This window comes from Mauremys mutica, chromosome 11 (genome assembly GCF_020497125.1).
Source record: "Mauremys mutica isolate MM-2020 ecotype Southern chromosome 11, ASM2049712v1, whole genome shotgun sequence".
Lineage (NCBI taxonomy): Eukaryota > Metazoa > Chordata > Testudines > Geoemydidae > Mauremys > Mauremys mutica.
Genome location: NC_059082.1, coordinates 78,283,700 through 78,306,159, shown reverse-complemented (window position 1 = coordinate 78,306,159; position 22,460 = coordinate 78,283,700). Strand labels below are relative to the sequence as shown.

Here is a 22,460-nt window from a genome sequence, read left to right as displayed (position 1 = left end):
CCCTGAAATCTCTTTCCCATTCTTGTTCGAAGAGCGTCTAGGAGTCCGAGATCCCCCACGTTCAATCAGCACCGTTGAGTATCACAAGGTGTTGAGGGGACTCCTTCCCACAGGGATGAGCTAGGAAAGGATGGGTGATGGAAGCGGTGTAGGGAGAGTCTTCCATCACCAGGAACCTGCAGGTCACATCCAGCTGCCAGTGATGGGTTATTGTAGCATGGAGGACTGCAGCAGCACCAATGACTTGCCTTGGCTAGTAAGTATTGCTATTCCCAAACATCAAATAATACCGGAAATGAAAGGTGGTGGATGGATACAGCAGTAGAACTGTGAGCACAAACACTATCAAATGTCTCCATGGTATCAGGAACAGAAATGGTGACAGCACCTCAGAGTGAAGCAGCAGCAAGTCCCTGTACTGCGCTTGTTTTAAGGCAGGGGTGGCCAATCTTGATCTGATCTAGGAGGGCCAAGGTTCCCATGGAAATAGCACAATAGCGTAACATGTGAAATGATAACACCATAGTCCTCCAGTGGGCATTCCAGTACGAGGCATAACTTTGCATGTCTGGAAGCTGTACACCCAAGAGAAGTTAATACCAAAAGTGGGATGAGGTTCTCAGTAATGGGCTTGGCCCAGCACTTTGCTTCTACAAGGCAGCCATGCGGGCAATTCTCAAGCAACTCTGCTGGACCACTGTTACAATAGTGTCTTCTCATCTCGAGCAACAGGAGAAGGAGATGGTGATGAGCAGGGCAATTCTACCATTCTTCAGTTTTGGTGCAGCCAGATCTGTCCCTGTGCCCATCTTCACTAGGCCTTATCTGTTCTTTGCCAAACATAACTCTAGTGTGTAGCACCTTAGTTTCCTCTTGAGCACTGGGCCTTTAACTCTATACCCATGCTGCTTTTCAGATTCCCCCTACGATTTCCTAGAAGCAACAGTCAAGCCCCAGTGCATCCGAAGCATGGAGAAGTTCAGGGCAGTCTCTCTAACAATATACTACCACAAACAGCATGAATCTGAGGCATTTCTGTCACTTTCATTGGCCTTGTTAGACAGGACAAAGGTCCATTCACTTGGGAAGCTTGTGTTGTGACAGGTTTGACGATGTTGCAGGTGGGAGAAGGGGTATGAAGCTTAGAGCGACAAGGAAGGATTATATCGGAGCTTTGTCAGCTAAACCATGCCAGTTAGATTTCAGCCTGTCATTTTAAGATGAGTGAAGGAACTGCTGGTGACAGCCCAGATGTCTGAAGTCCTAGGTCTATAGAACAGATACAGTCTAGTTTGTAGCAAGGCAGACTAACTGCAAAGTAGCCCACGCTGAGCTTTAACCTTGGCCTGGAGTCTAAGGAGGTTAGTTCAGTCTTCATGCTGATTCAGTCACTGGATGCTCTGCTGAGACTGCCACCGAAGAGACCAGCTGAGCAGCAAGCGATGAGGACACCTGTTCTGTACCGCTGAGCCAAAGTCTAGTGAAGTCAACAAGTGTCTATCCATTGACTGCAGTGGGCTCGAGCTTAGGTTCCAGGAACAGAACTGGAATCCTCTCTACACCCAACTCGTTCCACTTAGACCCCTGAGCAGTGATCAGATCGTAACTTTCAGACACTACCAAAGGAGGGTGGATTTGAATATGGCCCAGCAGTGAAAGACTTACTATCTTACTATCAATTGCCTGAGACACCCACCCCCTGGGCGTTCTGTCACGCAGAGAACAGCATCGAGACCCCTCCTGAGTGCCGTTCTCTGGAGTCTATCTAGTGTTCTGAAAGACATTTAATGAGCCCTGGCTATATTTTGGGCCTCTCAGTGCCATGATGCTGAGTGACAATGGGACAACGCCTTGTCACTAGGGGAGGATATGACAACGCTGAGCCATGGCACACAGATGCACAGTCACCAACCACTGATACAGCAGCAGGCTGTGAGGATCCAAGCCGTGCATAGCCATAGTTCAGTATCTGAACTGGGTTATTTCTTCCCCACATGCCAAATAGAAACAGGTGGGGCCCCGGCTGTGGCAGAACAGCCTGGGAGCAGCAGTGAGGGGCTGGTTAGCAGGAACTCTTGATCTGCTTCCTCACTGCCTCGCATGCCTGTGCACGGGACAAAACAGACCTCCCTTGCTTCCAAGGTACGGCATTTCATAACTTGTGAGGGAGGGAATAATAGCATTTCAGAGACGCTCTGCTGACTGGTCTGTCGTTGCAGCAGAAGCCAGCATCAGAAGGGTTAATTTAAAAATATATCAGCGGGGTAGCCGTGTTAGTCTGGATCTGTAAAAGCAGCAAAGAGTCTTGTGGCACCTTATAGACTAACAGACGTTTGGGAGCATGAGCTTTCGTGGGTGAATACCCACTTCGTCGGATGCATGTAGTGGAAATTTCCAGGGGCAGGTATATATAAGCAAGCAAGAAGCAGGCTAGAGATAACGAGGTTAGTTCTAGTTCTACAAAACCAGTTTCTCCTCTCTTGGTTTTCACACCTCTACTGGTAGAACAGGGCCTCATCCTCCCTGACTGAACTAACCTCGTTATCTCTAGCCTGCTTCTTGCTTGCTTATATATACCTGCCCCTGGAAATTTCCACTACATGCATCCGACGAAGTGGGTATTCACCCACGAAAACTCATGCTCCCAAACATCTGTTAGTCTATAAGGTGCCACAAGACTCTTTGCTGCTTTTAAAAATATAGTAACTGAAAAAAATAGCAACTCGAATGAATGCCGGAAGACATATATAATGTCCAACAAAAGCAAATCAGATCACATAGGCCAGGCTCCCATTAGGAGGTTAGGACTACGGCCTTCAAGATCTGGCCCAGAGATAATAATAGGGTCAACTCCAAAGTGGTGTTGCAATTTCTGTTGGAGTCAACGGGTGTTGGCAATACTCAGCACCTCTCAGGATTTAGCCTAATATAAATACAGGAGCTCCTTGCAGTTCCCGTTAGTTCACTGCAGCCCTTCTAAATCAGCAGGATGAGCTAACTGAGGGTGCTGGGGGAGAGTCAGCTACAAGTTTCACCCATGCAAACCCCGTGACTTTCCTGACGTTGCTCCGAGTGACCTGGAGCAGAGCACGGCCCTCCACATCCCGAGCACCGAGAGGTTCCTGAAGGATAACCCCCCACCCCCAAAGTCTAAATGATCAGTGTGAGAGACTGGGATGGAGCAGAACACGTCCCTCGCTCCCCGCCTGGCATGTCAGCCCTCCGCTGCTGCACGAAAAGGAGAGGACAAAAGTCTGACACCTCCCCCTTGGGCGGGCAGCTCTTGGATGCAGCCGCCAGGGTGCCTGGGTTCCTAGCAGTAGGGGCTAGCGGACAATGCTGGGCAGGGGAGCGGCAAGGGAAGTGACCAGTGAGTGATCCCTGTGCAAACCCCAGGCCTATGCTATTGACTGAGCGGTGGTGGCAGCAACATCTCTCGACTCACGCGCTGCATCTGCATCCCTGACCCCCACCCTGAAGGGACATTCTGCTCCTGGCCCCAGCCTCCCGCAGGGATTGGACGCATCCCCTTCTCCCTCCCCTGGGCTTGGCCTGAACACCTCAAGGATCATATCCTGCTTGGCTCAGCGTGTACGTTTGTGCGCTTGGCTGGGATGGTGGCGCCTGCTTAGCTCATCCACGGGACCCCTGCGTTCCCCTTGCTGACGGCGCCTCTGTCCCTCCCTTGTCACTCACCGCCCCTTGGAATCCGAAAGAGGCAGCGAAGCAAAGCCCGCGGTGGTGGCAGGCATTCCTAGGGCTGTCTGTTACTGCTCCAACCCCGGCAGGGAAACGGCGGTTCACGGCGGAGTTGAGTCAGCAAAATGAGAGACCGGCTCAAAACGCTCCTGTCCCTGACGGGGTAGCAAAGTTTATAACCTCCCTTCCCTTGCCCACCCCTCAAGCCACTGGGCTACTGAAAGGAGGTCTGGGCTGAGCCACTGCTCTTGAGCACCCCTCCGCGCTGCTGCCCGTCCCTGACAGGGGCTGACGACAGACCATCTCACATAGGTGCCCTTTCTGGGACAGAAGGCATCCAGGCCCCAACGTCTCTGGAACATGCAGAGACAGTCCCCTAAGACCCAGTCGTCCACCCTCTGGGACTTGATGCTAATGCTCCTTGCTTTGCCCGAAGGGAGCTGACCGGCCGGACCTCGATCCTCTCCAGCTCCAGCCCACACAGCAAATGGCACCGACTTGTCAGGCTTTATCATCGGACTCTTCCATCCCCTTCGTGACGAAAGGTGGGTAAGACCCTGCCCCTCTCCACAATCCCCCTTCAGCTCAGGACGGGTTGATCTGCAGCAGCCCCGCATGTTGCCGGAGAAGAGGTGGAGCCCAATGGCTACCCCAAGCTGACATCCGCCCGCCAGCTTCTTGCTTTCGACGAGCCGCAGGGGTGAGGACGTTGCTGAAGGAGGCCGACAGAAGCCATCGCCTTCCACCCCGTGGCGCAGTGACAGGGGAGGCTGCTGTCAACAGAACCCTGAGCCAGCCCAGCTGTGGAAGGGCCCAGCTGCTGTGCATTACCAGGGCCCCGGTGCTATTTGGGAGGGTCACATCCCCCACGTCCGCACTTACAAAAAATCAGGATTTTGAGAGCGCGTGGGACTTCCTGAGACCGCGCAGAAGTGAAGGCCGCATCGGACAGTCAGGGGCAGGGCGTGCTGCTGCCAGAGCAGTCCGGGCTCCGCAGCCTCCTGCGTTAAGGCTGCAAGTGTTCCAGGTACTGCGGCAGGGGGTTCTCCTTGACGTATTTCTGAATGTACCAGCACGTCAGGTGAGCTCGCAGGTCCTCTTCGACCACAAAGTCCAGGGCTGCCTAGAAGGACAAGAGAGGACAGATGAGTTTACAAACGCCACACTCCCCTGGGCGTAAGCTACGACAGGATCCCGGCTTACACCCGACTGGCTGTGGGGGGAGCGGCCCGAGCACCAGGGAAGTTACCTCAGGACTCCTTGAGAGCTGGGGCCCTTCGGGCTGGTGCCATGAATGGAAACCCGCCTTGATCTGGCCATCTCTCAATCCTGGGCCCACCGAGCCCTTCCAGTGACAGCCCCCAGTGCCAGGCAGTAGGCCACATGCTCCCCTCTGGGGTGAGGGGCAGGGGGAGCAACCTGGGGCAGAAAAGATGAACTCTGACCCCAGGAACCGCCCCTCGGGGCAAGGGGTGGGGTGCAGCAGAGATGGGGCTTTGGAGGTGGAGCAGCCATAATATACGCTGCCTTGGGACTGTGTGGAAATCAGCCGAACCAGCAGCCACTCCCTCCTGCGCCGGCCACTCCTTGCATAGGGGGGCCCAGGAAGCCGCTGCCCGGAACGCACGGCCATTGGCGGACAGCCTGGCACTTGCGTGATGCTGCAAATGCCCCTTACGAGGGACGTTTCGCGGGTAACTCACAGAGTTCCCCCCCCCTACACACACGTTTGGGGTCGGGGGCGCCCGTGGCGGGAACAAACAGCCCATTGACTCTCACTGAGCCTGCTGCCTCAGCAGCTGTGCTGCTAGGTGCCTGTACGAAGTTGGCCTGTGTTTCTCACTGCCCCAGCCTTCTCCCCCTTTCCCACACATGAAGCGCCGCTGGTGGGGAAAGACGGGGCGGTGCTGGAGCCCCTCAGCATTCGAGTCCCCTCCAGGGTAGCAGTGAAGTTGCTCTTGCAGCAGATGCTGCGGCGGCAGATAGACCCTCCGCTGCACGTACGGGAGAAACAAAACGAATGTGGTTTTAGCCGAGAATGGGTCAGGAATGGGCAAAACTCCTTCACAGAGCTAGGAACCCGCCTGCTGCTGCTTCCCATCAGGCGGGGAAAGTCCCTGCCCGTTTCAAAGGTAGCAGCATCCCTTTCCCTCTTCCATGGCCTCCTGCAGACAAAGGAAGCTGCTAGTTGTCCTCATCTCCCCTCTGTGTGATGCAGAGGGGCGGGAGGCAGCGGGATTACTGCTCTCGAAAGGAAAGCAGCAGCTCGGGAACAGCTCGGTGGCTGTGCCTGCAGTCACAGGAGGGGACCAGCAGAAAAGCAGTAGGGACCTAAGCTCACTGGTATAAACTGGTGCTGCTTGCCACAGCGTGTGCGGACAGGGGAGAGCTTTTCCCCCTGCTTCCCCTTCGAATGAGAAATAGAAGACTAAGCACTTTAAAAATGTGTCAGCCTGTTCCCTGCTCATTAACTAATTAATGGCCGAGCACCTGAGCGAAAGGGGCAGGAGATGCTAATCTGCAGCCACTGGACTGATTCTAGGATGGGAGGAAACGCATTGAATGCTGCATCTCAGCCCCGTGCAGGAGGGTCTCCAAGGACCTGTCAAGGAAATTCCCCAGAAGCAGCAAGCTAGCTGTCAACTCTGTGCCTGGACATGCAGTTTAACAGAGCTGGTCCCACGTGCTGGGTTCAAAGCTACCCACCCCCCATGCTCCCTCCATCGAAGAGAGAAATCCCCATCCACTGCCCCGTTGCCCCTGCCATGAAGCGGTGCTGGAGTGAGCGAGCGAAATCCCACAGGGCCAGGGCAGCCGACAGCCCCTCAGGTGTTCCCCTAATCCTCTCTGTACTGAGTTGTGGGCATGTGGGGGGAGGGGAGAGAAAGTTGGCAGTTGCTCCGCCCCCCATTTTATTTTTGGACATAGATTCCCAGATGCTGTGATTAAACGTGTCCAGCTGGAGTAGAAAGGGCACAAGTTCCGAGGTAGAGAGGAAAAAGGGCTTCATCTGACCCAGGCAGCGGGATCACCCCCCCATACACCCAGAGCCGAGCACTGGCAGCTGTAAGAGACATGTGTGAACTGCAGCATAAAGAAGGATTTACCCTCCCTAACGAGCAACCTCTGCAGGAGTGGCGTGGATACTGCAGGGGGCCGGATTCTGTTCTTGTGCCTCTATAACTCTATTGGCTCCAAGGGCACGACTCCTGCTTTACGGGAGATCAGGATCAGGCCCTTTGCAAGGATATTGGGCTTTCATCTGCAACACACTTTACAGGCATTTACGTAATTCACCCCGACATCGTCCTGTGTATCATTAGGCCTGTTTTACGAGGGGAAACCGAGGCACAGAAGTAAAGGGCCTCGCTCAAGGCCACTCACCCAATCAGGTCAAAGCCAGAATTAGGGCTCAGGATAGGAGTTATGGCTCCTGAAGGTCAAAGGGAGTAATTTGTATGCCGCAGCGGGAGAATGGAGCCCTCCGTTCCTGGCTGCTAGTCCCATACTCATACCATCCCTCCCTGGTCCGCTCTCCGGGGCCGATCTGAGCTGCTGGGATAGAAACAGGGTATTTTTATTTTCAGATGGAAAGAGGAGGCGGTTGGATTAGTAGCTGGCTGTGATGGTAGTTGCCCAGCAAGCCAGAAATAGGAACCTCTGAGTGCAGATTTCCATACCTACAGCCAGTGCCCGAGAAGGGGAGAGGATGAGAATTCTGCTGGCTGGTCACAGCGTTATCAGTCACTCATCACAGAAACCAGCTGCCCAGAGCACCCTGTGCCTGAAATGGAGCATGTGGAGTGAACTGTCTCCTAGCCAACAGGACAAGAGCTAAGTCCCTGCTTCCATTACATGGCTGTGATTCTACAGGGACCCTCTTCCCGGCCTGGCTAGGGGACAGTCAGGCCAAGCTGTCAGATGCCAGGAACAAAACAGGGCTTCCAACAGTGCCAAGGAGGATAAAATTCCCAACGGGGCATATCTCTCTGCTGATGGAGCAGTGGTGCAGTGTCACTTAAGAAGCTCGTGTGGGGGTGTTTCTGGGGCAGCCTGCTTATCTCTGAAGATACACCTCACCTCGTTCCCTGAGCTTGGAAAACCCGCTGGGGAGCCACGTGAACATAAAACCGGCCATACTGGCCATCTAGCCCAGTAATCTGGCTTCTGACAGTGTCCAATGCCAGGGGCTTCTGAGGGAATCAACAGAACAGGCAGTCGTCAAGTGATCCATCCCCTGTCGCCCATTCCCAGCTTCTGGCAAACAGAGGCCAGGGACAAGTGCCTCGGTAAAACACTTCCTGGGTACTAGACACATCATGGACGTGCTGCTCAGAGACGCCAAACTAGAGCTCCTCGGCCTTTGCAATTTGAGAGGCCTCCCAAAAGCCAAAGAGACACTCACTTGCTTGGCGCCAGCTCCACCTCCATCCAAGGTGGGGAGCCACACGCTCCAGGAGCCATGCAGCAGGTGGGAGCGGTACAGCTTTGCGGGAGAAACAACAGTAAATCGCTCAGGACAATCACGAGCTGGCTGAGCATCCCAGTCATTCAGCAGCAGGCAGGGGACGAGCCAGGGGCACGTACAGAAGGGAGTACGGGGAATGCAGCAGGGTGGGTGTGAACGGCCAAGCACGGCAGGAAGGGAAAGTGGGCACAGCAGGAATTAGGAAGATACGCAGCAGGCCACCTTCCCCGCCACACAGAGCCAGAGCCTTGCAAACAGGTTTGCCTCATGGAGGAGGAGTGGATGGGTCAGGGGAAGCAGGGAGCAGGCCCCGGAATCAGGCTAACGCGCCCTGCTCGCAGAGGGGAGTATGCTCTAGGACTTGGAAGAGCAGGTGGAAGCAGTGAGGGACCCACCCCAAAGGGAAGGTTGGTGGTAACACAGTCTGTAGCCAGGATGATCCTGGGTTTGTAACGGGGCTGGTTGGTACCCACCAGGGACAGAGCCCAGCAGTGAAATCTAGAAGGGCCCAATGTTTCTTGCTCACTCTGGAGCTAACAGAGAACGTACCCCCACCCTGCTTCCATCGAACGCTGGTGGCCACGCTGCGGGAGACGTGCCATTTGTCTGTAGTTGTGCCTTTAAACACCAAGTGCTAGTTGGGGCAGGGACAGACTTTTACGTCAGTGCTTCATCATATAGATTACGGCAGTACCGAAAGCAACTCGTTATTAGGGCCAATGCGATAAAAAGGAACCACTTAACCCTGCCCTGCACTGCAGGCTGAAAGGCCTGGTAGGAAAGGCCAGGCGCAGAACCTCTAGGGATTATGTTCCTAACTGGGATGCTGCAGTATTGGTGCCTGGCCTGGAAGAAAGGGGGTTCAACGCCTGGAGGCCTGGTTGGAGCAGAGCTAGTGGGACTCCTTGAGCAATGCTGGTGACGTGGATCGTTACTCCTGCAGCAGGCAATCCAGATAAAAGACAAGTCACCGGTGGCCTTGGCAGGAGAATCGATGTAGCAATAAGGAGTGGGAAAGCAGCAGCTGCTGGGTGGGGGAGAACGTAGGGAGTGATTGAGTAAGGCCTCAAGAAACCAGCACAGAAGAAGGCAGGCTGGGGTGCAGGGAATTTAATATCCAGGGAATTTAGGTTGAGGGCAGAGCATTCCTGAAATAGCTGAAGATGAGGAGTTTAGCAGAGAATGTCCATCAAGCTGCTTGAAGCCGTCAAAGGAGAAAGTAAATCATGAGCATAAATCCAGAATGGGTGGAGGCAGGAGTGTGTAACACCAACAGACCCCGGGCGTCGATGGTCGGGATTGAACCTGGGATCTCAGTGCATGAGCCTCTACTGCACGAGCTAAAAAGCCAGTTGGCTGTTAGCTAAGGCTGTAGAGCAGACACATTAATCTCTTTCTCTCTAAGTGGTCTCGGTCCCACTAGCTGGGACAGAACACCACACCCAGAAGGTGTGTGGGTTACAAGAGGATGGGGGTGAGAGGATTTCTAATAGAGAGGCAGGGCCGTGCTACTGAATTTGCAGCCCTGCTTGTAACAGAGGAGCTGGTAACCCCTTGACAGCAGGAGGAGGAAAAAAATAGGAGAAAATGGTAAGAGATCATTCCCAAGGTCACTGTTGTGAGAGAACATGCTCTGGGTTCCCCAGCCTAGAACACGGAGCATGAACCGACTGGGCAAATGCACACAGACAGTCTGGAGGAAGAGGGAGGAGAATGTGACATGGGGGAGTAGGCTTGGAGGTGCACTTGCAGATCACACACAAATCAAATCGGCTTGGGCATCAGCCAAGGAGGAAGCGAGGAACACCAGCTGGGATTTGTGCCGGGGGAACCCAGGGCGTGGAGGCAGCCGGGCAGAATGTCCCTGGCATTGCAGCCTGGAGAGAATGGGGCAGACAGGAGGACGCTCTGCAGAGCAGCAATCACAGTCCCATTCAAATCAGACATTGAGGGGGAAGAGCCACCGTCACAAAGCTTTTCTTCTGATAAGGACGGGGTGACAGGCTCTGGGCTCCTCCAACCCCCAGCAATTCTGGAAAGCCCCCCCCTCCAAATCCCACAAGAACACCAGATCCCCTCAAAGCTATCATCTCCTCAGCTTGCTGCCGACACAAAGCTCCCCGTCCTTCTTCCCACGACACACACAGGCAAGAGGCAAAACGCTTGCCAGCCACTGTTGAAGAGTCTGTGATGACACGGGAAGGACACCAATGAGAACGGAACATGCCCTCTGCTACATTATTGCATCAGGCAGCAGGAGGAGCAGCTGACCCACTAGCACGGCTTCTAGAACCTCCATCCCTCAGCAGGCCCACAAGAAAGGAGTTTATCATCGAAAATCCATTCATTCCCCAGCGCGTCCCATCCTCCATGGGACCCTTCGAGTGCAAGCTTGTTGGGGCAGCGGCTGACTGATTTGATTGTGTTTTTTCCTTCTTGGTACCATGAAGGAGAATCAGTGAACTGAACGAAAGCCAAGCTGCGGGGCAAGGAGGAGAGGTTAACGTGAGGGTCACAGCACCTGTAATTTGGGGTGGTTTGGTTCTGCTCCCACAAAAAGGTCACTTGGACAAACGGTGTCGTTCCAAAGCTTTGCTGACATGCTATAAAACAAGGCGCGTGGGGAAGATCCAGCGATCAGACACAGAACGCTTTGGATCCGTCGCGCTGCCGAGTGGCTCATGAGCATGACAGAACAATGAAGCAAAGAGACTCAAGGAAGGAAGAGCCTGAACCAACGCTGCAAAGAGAAGGGGGGGATAAAAGCTTGCGTGTGAGAGAGAGACCCCCATCCCCGCAGCAGATTCGCCAAAACGCTGCAGCGTGCAAACAAAGAAGGTCTTGAGGAGTCTACACTAAGGGAAGGAACATAAATCAAGGGAAGTTATTCTCTCACCAGAGAAGGCAGGAGCCAGAGCACGTTTGCACTGCGGAACACAGCTCTGGTCTCCATACTACCGGAAAGAGATGGAAAGATCACAGCAGGGAGCAATCAAAGCGATGCATGCATCACGGCACGTGGGTTATGAAGCAATGAGGCCGATTCAGCCTACGGAGCAGGAAAAGGAAAAGGAACATTTCCTGCCGAGAAAGAGGATCCAGCGAGAGGACGAGGGACGGAGCAACGCGAAGAAGCCATTTCAGAGAGTGACGCATTCGGGAACAGCAGAAACGCACTAGCCCAGAAGCAGAAATTCCTTCATAGCATGGGGTGGTTGAAATTGCAAACGGCCAAAAGTCAGCAGCCGCGTTAAGCGCGGAGGCAGCTGGGCAACCTGCCGGGAAAGGAGAGCGGAAGGAACATGGCCGTTCATCAGGATTTATTAGAGCAGGCCCTAATTGGCCATATGGTCTCCCCTGGCTCTGAGTATTGCTGCATCTCTCCACACCTCCCCTTGCTCCTTCTGCAGCTTCCTTTCAGTGAGTGTTTCTGGACATTGGTGCAAATCACCCCCAATCGAGATGGTCTCTCCCCTTTCTCTGGTGTTCCTGCGTGCCACCCTTCTGGAAGGCACATGGGGCCAATCCCTGGAGTCACAGGCCTGTGCTGGAACAGACCCTGGCAAAAAGCCTTTTTTTTTTTCTTTTGCAAAATTTCATTAAAATGCATGTTCACAGATTCATTTTGTGCCTCAGGAATGTCAATTTTCGCAACTTTTTTTTGCAAAAGGTTCTGTTTTGCATCCAAACCTCCAAGATGGAGGGGATTTTTGGGGAGGGAGGGGTAGAGAGCTGAGAGGGGGCATGTTCCTCCCCGCCCCAAGATTTGGAAAAATGCCAAGGTTTTTGCTCTAAACTGGTCATGTTTCACAGTTTGTGTCAAATGGGTCACTTGCGTGAGTTCTAAACACTCTGCTGAAGCATCCCGCTGCTCTTAGCCATTTTAGAGAGGCAGCGTGGTGCAGGGGTTAGGACACTGGATCTGGCTTCTTGTCCTGGCTCTGCCACCGACCTGCTGCCTGACCTTTGGTAGCTCACTTCACATCTCTATGCCTCTGCTTCTTCTCCCACCCTTTGTCCATTGTGTCCCTTTAGCCTGTAAAGCCTCTGGGGCAGGGTCTGCTGCTCACTCTGCGTACATACAGCACCTAGCGCAACAGGGCCTCGATCTCAGTTGGGGCGTCAATGCTATTGTGAGATAAGTAATATTAGTCCATAAAGGAAGGCAAAATGTTGCTAGAGGCTGGTCGAGTCGTACCTTAGCCAGGTGCTTGGCTATTCCTCTTCCTCGGTAGGCGTCTGGTACCTCCGTGTGCTGCAAGTCCACTATCTTCTTCCCCACGTACTCGTAGAGCAGCACTGCCCTGTCGTGGCAACCTACGGAACGCAAGGCAGGAGTTTAGCTACGGAAATGCCTTGGGGGGAGAGAACCCTGTGCTTGGGGTGAATGCAGCTCACAATGATGCTAAGCTAGCACAGGTATCTATCATAACTCCTGGCATCTAAGGATCAACTCTGCTGAAGGAGCTTGCAACATCTCTTTATTGGAACAGAAGGAGGCCACCACAGTCTAGCGCACTGGAACGCATTGGCTCAGATTTTCCTCCTACTTATACTCCGATTCCCCATGTCATGTAAATGAGGTGTAACGGAGGGCAGGATCTGGCCTATTGGGATAGCTGTGAGGTTTCCCCACCACACACCCCCCAGGCCTTGAATTACTATATTATGATGAAATGATTTGTAATATGTACAAATCTTGTGCCGACTAGAGGTTGTGGGGGAGGGGGAAAAAGGAAACAAACAGATCTTTCCTCTCTAATATATTATTTTTTTCCCCCGTGGCATATAAAGTCTGCTAGCATTTTCTGACATGGCAGCCAGAACTGGCATTTCAAACACTTTAGATGTAGTAGAGAAGATAAAAATTCTTCTGTGAATGAAAACACACACACACACACACACACACACAAAAATTAGGATAAATTATGTTTCCATCTCTAATCATCATCAAATGTGGCACACAAACATGCATAACATATTACAACACTGTTAGTTTCTCTTCGTAATTCAAATACAGGGGAAAAGGTCTCAGTACGTGGAAAGTGGTGTGTGATACGTTTCAAAGATCCTGAAATTTGACCATTATTAGAAGAGAAATCATTTGAATTCTGCATTTCCACAGGGCTGGTTATGCTTAAAGTTTCTCAAAGGGATTTGTGCCAAGGATTTAGATCAGCCTTGCCGAATGGTTGTGAATGTTCACCAGTCCAGACACAGAGGGCTCTGCACCTGGGACAGTCATTGCACTGGCCTAAGAAATCCGTATAACACACTACGAGATCAGAATGGTAAAAGTTCACACCCATGTTGTGTGAGCGTGATTACAAGCTGGGCTGGACAATGCAGGATCTGGCCCAGGTACTCACTCATTCTTACTACGATAAAGAAAGGTTAGTGATTGATATTTTGTGCAACTGTCCAAAAAAAACCAACAACAACCCACCACACTCACAAAAAAACCCACCACATCAAATGTGTAGAATTTTGCACACCCAACTTAGATACTGGGGTGTGCAGGGGGCATGTAAAAGCAGCTACCATTATTTTCTCAGCAACAGCTCACGCTCAGCAATTTGATAGTAATTTAGACAGAACTGATAGATTTTGACATCGGCGCGTAAGAAAGTTTCTGAAACCCACAAACAGAGCTGATGGATCACAAAATACTGTCTCCCTCACCAGCCAGTTGCAGTTGGCTGTTCTGCATGAAGTCACACTTGTGAGTACGTGGCCAGCCACCGGTTACTGGTGAAAGCGTTTACCATACCCCAAGCTTTGCATGTTTTTGTACAAATGAAAATTCAGTCACAAAAAATCACACCAGAGCGACTGTTGTTTACCCCATGTCATTTGCAAGTTTAGAAAGTTTTAACCATGCCATTAGAGAGTCACAATACCATGTGAGCCGAGTGACCAATCACACGCCATAAATAGCTGAAGCAAAGAGCTTGCAAACAACAGATAGATGGAAAATTCCTGGCTATTTAGGAAGACAGGACTGGAGTCACTGAGTCCAGTCTCCTGCTATCACAGGCAATCCAGTCTTATCAACCCATTCATAAACTTATCAAGCTCCATCTTAAAACTCGTTAGGTTCCTGGCCCCCACCACTCCTGCTGCCAGGCTGTTCTAGGACCTCACTCTGATGGTTAGAAAATTTCTTCTAATTTCCAGCCTAAATTTATTCATAGCCAGTTTAACCCCAATTGTTCTTGTACCAACTTTGTCCTTTAACTCAAATAGCTCTAATCCCTCCCTGGTGTTTACCCACTGGTATTTTCACAGAGAGCAATCGTATCCCTGCTCAGCTGGCATTTTGCTAGGCTAAATAAGCCAACCTTTTCCAGTTTCTTGCCAAACCTTTACACTTGAGGAAATCGGGCTTGGGAAGTGGACTGAAAGGCAACTAAGTTTAAAGAGAATCCTGCACCTGGTCCTCCACTGCCCTGCATCTTCTGAGGTGCAAAGTGGGAAACAAAAGCCTACGAAATCAGAGTATATATGTATCTCATAGAACTGGAAGGGACCCTGAAGGGTCATTGAGTCCAGCCCCCTGCCTTCATTCACTAGCAGGACCAAGTACTGATTTTGCCCCAGATCCCTAAGTGGCCCCCCTCAAGGACTGAACTCACAACAAGTGGTTTAGCAGGCCAATGCTCAAACCACTCACACTCGTTCTGCACTGGTGGAATGACCCACATGGAGAATCAGGCCCATTGTTCACAGTAAATAATTCAACCAGCTCTATCTGCAAAACAGGGATGGGAATTATACCCAGTTCTCCCACATTGGAGGAAATAAACTGTCATGCATTTGGAGCTGCCCTGTGATCATTTATGGACACTGGGATGTTTACGGTATGATGAGATTGGTTTAGTTTAATACGGGGGCTGTCAGGAAAAACAAACAGGAAAGAATGTCTGGAGAAATGCTGCTTGTCTGCACTCAGTTGAGTAAGAGATAACGTCAGGACAGAATAAGGTCCATGAACCCAAGCAAGCAAAGGAGCTACAGCAGGGTTAGAAGAGGGACCCTCTCTCAGGAGAAGACTGTAGCTGTTTTAGGGGAAGCAGCTGGAGACAGAAGGACCCCGCGCTGGCAGTGTCTGGAGAAACTGCGCCTGCCTGGGTAAGCCTTTAGGTAAGATAGACATACACATAGATTGTTCGCTGTTTGAAAATTCTTTTCCTCTAAAATGCTTTGTTTCTACTGTTAAGATAAACAATATTTTGGTGCCATCTGATCACTGTGTTCACTGCCGGTCATAGACTCCCGAAGGGAAGAACAGCAGGCGTCCAAACGCAGTCGGACCTACTGGGTAAGAACGGTACCATAGCCAAGGGCCAGTCTAGGAGTGGAGAACTGCAGAAACTCACCCAGGAGAGCAGAGCTGAGAAGCCTAGAAAGGGGAGAGAGGTGAGCTAGCCCTGTAACAGTGACACAAACCCATCCTCCGAAGCAGGAACTATTACAACTATAAGCACCTAGAGAAACCTATCTTCCCCCAGGAGATCGACAGCCTTAATCTCAGGGAATTAGAGCAAGTTCCACCACCCTCTTGTGGTTTCCACATTGCTCTGAGCACAGGAAGCAAAGAGTTCAGTGGAAGCGGGATCTATTACAGATAGTGCCCTACCAAATTCATGGTCCATTTTGGTCAATTTCATGGTCAGAGGATTTAAAAATTCATAAATTTCATGATTTCAGCTATTTAAATCTGAAATTTCACAGTGTTGTAATTGTAGGGGTCCTGACCCAAAATGGAGTTGTGTATGGGGGGGGGGGGTTCGCGAGGTTATTGTAGGGGGGGTTATGGTACTGCTGCCCTTACTTCTGTGCTGGCTGGCGGCGGCGCTGCCTTCAGAGCTGGGCAGCTAGAAAGCGGCGGTGGCTGCTGGCTGGGAGCCCAGCTCTGAAGGCAGAGCCGCCGCCAGCAGCAGCACAGAAGTAAGGATGACAAGGGATGGGATGGCCACCCTTACTTCTGCGCTGCTACCTTCAGAGCTGGGCGTCTGGCCAACAGCCGCCGCTCTCCAGCCACGCAGCTCTGAAGGCAGCGCAGAAGTAAAGGTGGCAATATTACGACCCCCTAAAATAACCTTGTGACCCCCCTCCAACTCCCTTTTGGGTCAGGACCCCCAATTTGAGAATGTTGGTCTCCCCTGTGAAATCTGTATAGTATACGGTTAAAGCACACAAAACGCCAGGTTTCACCGGCGGAGACCAGATTTCACAGTCCATGACGTGTTTTTCGTGGCCGTGAATTTGGTAGGGCCCTAATTATAGCAGTCACCAGTAGCGCCAGCTATAATTAAAGGCTTTAAACAGTTTGTTATAACTGCTCTTTTCACACGCTCCTAATTTTCCACCACACTCGTCGTTGGGGTTGAAAATGTCCATGGTCTCCGGCTGATTTTTTGGAAAAAGTTTAAGCAAATCCTTTCAGCTGTTTTTACTGAGCTATGGCAGAGTGGGGGAAAAAAGTTACTTTTCTCATTCTATAAAAACATATTACGTATATGTGCATGCATGCGCGCATACACACACAGAATACTGCAGCAAAAGATGTCTTAAAATATGAAACCATGCCCTGCACAGCATCTTGATTGAATATTTTTACTTGTTATCACAGTAGCAACTAGACACTCCAGCCGAGATTGGTGCCCCATTTTGCTAGGGGCTGTACACACACCTAACAAGGGACAGTCCTACCCTTGAAGGATTTCTAATCTGAATACACAGAGAAAGAACCTATTATCCCCATTTTAGAGATGAGGAACTGAGGCTCAGATTAGCAAACCATCCTTATTCAGCTAAGTATGCGAACACATGTTTAACTTTAAGCACATGGGCGAATCAGACCATAAGGGGTTTGCAGAGCCAGCAATCGAACCAAGATGCCCAAGTTTCAGTCCAGCTCCTTAAATGCAAGGCCATCTTTCTTCTCAGGAAGTGTTAGGGCTTTTACTCGCACTTTTTAAGTGAACGTTTCATCAGTTGTCTGACTTGTTGAAAATTATGCCCCAAGTATGTAGTAGAAAATAAAGTTGTTTCCTGGCGTGCAGGTAGACATAGGTGTACTCTGCATGGGTACATGGCCAGTTCAGTGTGCAAAGGGCCTGGTCCTGCTTGGAAGGTCCATGAAGAGCCCCACTGAAGTGCATAGGCGGTGCAGGCGTCCACCTGTGCATGCAGTTGCTTTATTGTTTAAAGCAATTTACAAATTGGGGAAAGTCACGGGAACTTGGTCCCTCCAACAGCAGAACAGCTTTGGAGCAAGGGCTGTACAAGCTTCCCTGGCAGTGGCAGGATTCAGAAGCTTTGGTACCTGAATAGCTGGATTGTTCACATTTTTCCTTTTCTTGCTTTCTCATCCTTTTTAGAGAGGGAGAAAATTAAATGCAAAGGACTGTGTGAGGGATGCACAGTTAATTGTTACATAAAATCAGGAAATTAAGAAATTAAGGTTCCAAGAGCAAGGTCACAAGTGGCCCACAGAGGAAATAGTTAATCTTGTGTTTTGTTTTGAATTGGTGGATAAAGATGCCTGGATGTTTGGGGTTTTTTTGGTCAGAGTAAAAGCTTTTGTCATGCTTTTTCCTCCCCTTCATGTGATCGATTTAGAATCTTCCAAAGTAGATATAATTTTATGGTGATTGAAGAGCTAACAAAATTACTGTGGAAAAAATAGTACATGATCATGTAATTAAAGACTGTGTCATAATGCACTTGCAGAACAGGAGGGGGCTGAGTTACGGTTGCACAGAATTATTCTGGCTTTGCCCAACTTCTGAGTGCATGACTTTGCAACCTTAACATTCTTTTACCTGTTTCTCTGTGTGTGTAATTTCCTAGGGAAAAACGCAAACTGAAAATACACATTGCTTCATGCGGCATCATATTGACAGCCACATGGATCATCAGCAGGTTTGCAAGCTTTAGCTCCACTGCACAGACCTCTACCACTTGAGCTAATGGAGTCACTTATAGCAGTAGTAGGTTGTCATCCTCTATGTGGACCAGCACTAGAAGAGAATGAGACACACACTTTACCCCAGTGGGTTTCACAGGTGTTTGCTGACAGCAGAGGAATGGCGAGACTCTACAGTCTTGAGCTCCATTCCAAGCTCTGGAAGTGGACACAGACCCTTTTTTCTCCCACTTCTTCCAAAGCTTCATCCTTTCTCTCCATCCTGTACCTGGCTCAATCATGTCTCTTCATCCCAGTCCTGGCTTCCTTGCCCAGATATTTTTAGTCTCCCCCTCAAAGTCCCATTCTCTCCCCTACTTCCAGTCTTCTTGCCCATCCAGTCCCAATTCCTCCCTCCTGGCTCTCTGTGAGAGCCATCTCTCCCCTTCTAGTCACGGTTATATTCCCCTGCCTTCCCAGTTTCCTCCTCTCCACTTCCAATCTCAGTCTCCTCAAACCCCACCCCAGTCCAGGGCTTTTATCCCCCATGAATTCGAATCAGGCAGCTTCGTCCTCCATGCTGGCTGGGTGCCAGCTGCGGGGGGTGTAGGGAGGACTGGAGGTGTCATTGAGAACACAGTATGATGTCCTGGGTCTCGAACCAGGTTTGGGAGTCCCCAGACAGCTGCCATCACCACATCCTGGCCTCCACCCAAGGTCTACTGAAACCTGGTGGGCTGAGAAGCTGCTAGGACTATAGCCCCAGCCAAGGCACCACCCCTGGGAGCTCTGATTGGAGGACTGCTCGGCTCCACCGATTGGTCTAACTACACTATTTAAGCCAGGAGGAAGTTCGTCAGAGCAACAAAGTGGTTTCCGGTTGTGGCTGTGTTGGACCCTGCTCGTGTCTGCCTCCTGCACGCACCCAACCCTGTTCCTGATTCCTGCTCTGCTCCTGCCTTGCCCCCGTTCCCGCCATGCTCCTGCTCCATGCTGGGTCCTTGCCTCTCCTCCTGCCCTTACACCTCGTCTCCAAGCCTCAGTGACCAGTCCTGGCTCCAACTCTGACTTCTGACCTTGACTTCGGCTTAGCCCTCGGCTCTGGCATTTGGCATCTGACCTCGGCTCTGCCCCTCAGCGTTGATTTGTGGTTCCGACTCTGGCTTGACCCCTGGCTCTGGTGACTGGCAGTTGATTCTGGTGCTGACCCGTGGCTTCGTTCCCCAACCTGGACACTTGCTTCGCCCACTAGACCTGACTCCAGCTCTGACCACTAGGCCAGACCCCCTCCATCCTAGTCCATAACACACAGGAGAGAGAGAGAGAGAGAGAGAGAGACTCTCTACTCTTAATTATGGTTGCCAGCCCCATCCGTGCCCGCTGCAGCCCTGCGGAGAAGCATGTTCAGTCGCTCCGATGGGAGGGCACATGCACAGTTCTGTCAGCACTAGGAACTATAAGAGGCTCGAGCACACTCACTGAGGACGGAATCTTCGTGAACGTAGGCATTAAACTCTAACAAGGCTCTACCGGGCATGTGTAAATCAAAGTTTTCCAAAGGCTGATATCTTGGCCAGATTTGAGCAGATTTTCTTGGGGATGGCACGAGGCACATCCTTGACCACCCTGCTACCAAATTTCAAGGCACTTCTCAATGGCTTGGAGGCATTAGAGCTTTTCAAAGCAAAGACTGCCAGGAATTTTTTTGGATGGCAAAGCAATATATTTCCCCCGAGCCTCGTTCTTGGAAAAGGCAAAGCCATTTTGGCTGGTTTATTTTTTTAAAATTCTTCCAGAGGCAGAAACCCAACATGGAAAGTTTCAGCCCAAATGGTTAAAATTTGGCAAAGTTATAAGCAACTGACAACAGTCTTATAATGAGAAGAGTCAAGCAACCTTAACAATAGGCATTACTACCAGCCCAGCTTGTAATGTCATATTTTCTTGAGTCAGCAGAACATCTCAAGCTCCATTAAAGTCAATGGAATTTAAGCACATGCTTCAGTGCTTTGTTTAATCAAGGTCCAAACGCTTATAGTAGATTAATATGGTACTGCATAAGACCCTGATCCAGCACTGGGTATCCCCAGCAGCTGTATGGTTTGTCCTTCGCAGTGTCCCGTTGAAATCAGCGGGCTTATGACCCTTTGCAGCATCACCACCCGTGTCATTAAACATATAACATAAAGATACTGAATAGGAACGTACAATACAATCCCATTCATGTGGCTTTGGGGGCCTTCTCTTTTATCGGTCTTGGCTTTTTGTGTGTGCGCGCGATTTCCGCTTTGCAACCTAACATTGCACCAACCCCGCTTCTTGCACGTAGCACAGGGATGTGGGTAGATGCATGAATTGGTTATTATTATTGCCATGTGTTCACTGTGTGACTGAATCTGACGCAGCCACAGGCCAGAACATGAACTGCATTTTTCAGATGGAAAGAAACATAGAAGAGATGATTTTTCCATGTTCATTCCACCCACAGCAATAAGCACTTGCATCTTGCCAGTCTGCCATTACCTATCCCCTCCCCCCCCCAGTCTCTTGGGAGAGAGACTTACAGAGAGGTCTTAGTTGTTCAAATGAAAGCTTTGCATAGCATGGAAGTGCCACTGATGATGCTGGGAAATGAGACGGGATTTTTCTTCAGTTCATCTCCGATGCAGCATCTGGTTTTCAGTGGAGTTCCTGCCTTTTCTTCCCCCTTTTTTCTCCTCTCTCTTTCTCCCCCCTGTTTTTTTAAACATACATGATTTTTCAGCTCCATGGATGAGGCAGAGGGAGGTCAGGTGACTTTCCTGAGGTCACACAGCGACTCAGGGGCTCAGCCAGTATTAGAATCCAGGCGCCTCCTTTGTTCCAGTCACGACACTCCCCATCCGATGCTACCCGTGCTGGTTGCAGCCCGGCGGCGATAGAGATCCAGAGGCAGGAGAGGAAGGGACAATCTCGTTTGTAAGAATTCAGAGGACAGGGTGGTAACAAGACACCCGCACCTGGTCTTCACAGCGCTCCTACCACTGCCAGAAGAAATGGCACTGTACCCATGCCAAGAGCAGTGGGAGGGGAGCTGCTGAAAAAGCCCCCGGCCCGGACACTACAGAATGAAATGAAAAACGATTCTGAGAGGTTATGACAGAAGCCCCTTCCCCACTCCACAATGGCAAGAAAGGAGGCTTCATGAGGCATCAGCTGAAGCAAGACACCAGGAAGTTCAGCCAGCCTGAATAAGTGGCCATCTGCAAGGGGCTCTCTCACCAGTGGTCCCACGCGTTAGCGACCCCGAGAGTCTGTCTGTCTTGGGGAGGATTTAACGCCGCACTAATGGTGTTTGATCAGAGTGCGCCGGGAGGTCTCTTCTTCACAAAGGAGCTTTGGACAGAGGATGGACTATCTCATGGGCTGATTGCAACCAGAAGAGCGCATGCAATGCAGATTATATAGCTGATGGCGTAGAGCATAAACACTTCTACCCCAGTTTAGGGAAGGCACAAAGCAACGTGAACAGCATATGTCCCTGGTTTCTGTTCTCTTCAGGAAGCGTGGAGATTAACTTGCATAAAACCCATGACAACTCAGGCTTCAGAGAACCAATCTCCAGCCCCCTAGACCATGCGGACCTACAGCACAAGCCCCCCAACCCCTGTTGCTCACCACCCACCACACCCGACAGCTTATGATCAGAACAGGCCCTTATGCAGCGGTGGAAGCAAGGTGGCAAACTTGGGCTTTAAGCCAGCTCCCACAGACACTCCTAGAAAACTGCCAAGGTCTTCAGGGGCAGCACCTAATGGGGCAGATCCCCAGCAGACGCAGAGGAAAGTGGCTCCAGTTTGCACACGGACTGGGTGTTGCCAGGGTGCAAACGTAGCTCTTGTTCATTCAGTCTGGTGGGGCTGACAGGGGTATCAGAAGCGGAGGGGAAGGCTGGCACCAGCTGCCAAAAGGTGGCAGCAACTTAGCTTCACCGCTGCTCAAAGTGCCAAGTCCACTGGACCCAATTCACCCCCAGGACCATTGGATGTAGCAGGTTCAGCAGGACACTGCAGCAGGATTTCAATGGACGGACTGCAGCAGGCAGCACCAGGGAAGACGTAAACTGCCTCCCCCCCCCGCCACATCTGGGCATGGAAAAGAGCTCCCCCTATGGAATAATGGGTCAGCTCATCAGGGGCCAGAGAATGCCTCAGCAGCAATCGGGAGCCATCCTGGGGTGGGTGAGCGTAAAGCCTTGCGGGGTAGGCGGACGTTAGGCTGGAAGAGGTTAGGGGTCCCTAGTGAGAAGCGGGTTCCAGACACTAGAAAGCAGTAGACACCCCTTGCCAACCATCCCCAGAGACATGCCCACCAACAGGACGCCAGCAGCATGTGACTGGC

The 22,460-nt window shown here is 51.2% G+C and overlaps 1 protein-coding gene across 2 annotated transcripts in view; it reads right to left on the bottom strand.

The window, feature by feature from the left end:
* Window positions 1-2,664: 2,664 nt before the first annotated feature.
* Window positions 2,665-22,460, bottom strand: part of NATD1 (N-acetyltransferase domain containing 1) — a 32,872-nt gene continuing 13,076 nt past the window's right edge. The window contains exons 2-3 of one of the 2 annotated variants that reach the window (XM_044980826.1): window positions 12,366-12,484; window positions 2,665-4,822 (exon numbers count right to left, since the gene is read on the bottom strand). In XM_044980826.1, the coding sequence (XP_044836761.1) occupies window positions 4,706-4,822; window positions 12,366-12,484 (236 nt within the window). In that variant the 3' untranslated portion in view covers window positions 2,665-4,705. Of the gene's footprint in view, window positions 4,823-4,948; window positions 6,094-12,365; window positions 12,485-22,460 lie in introns of those variants that run through there. The other variant, XM_044980823.1, reaches the window with a different exon arrangement.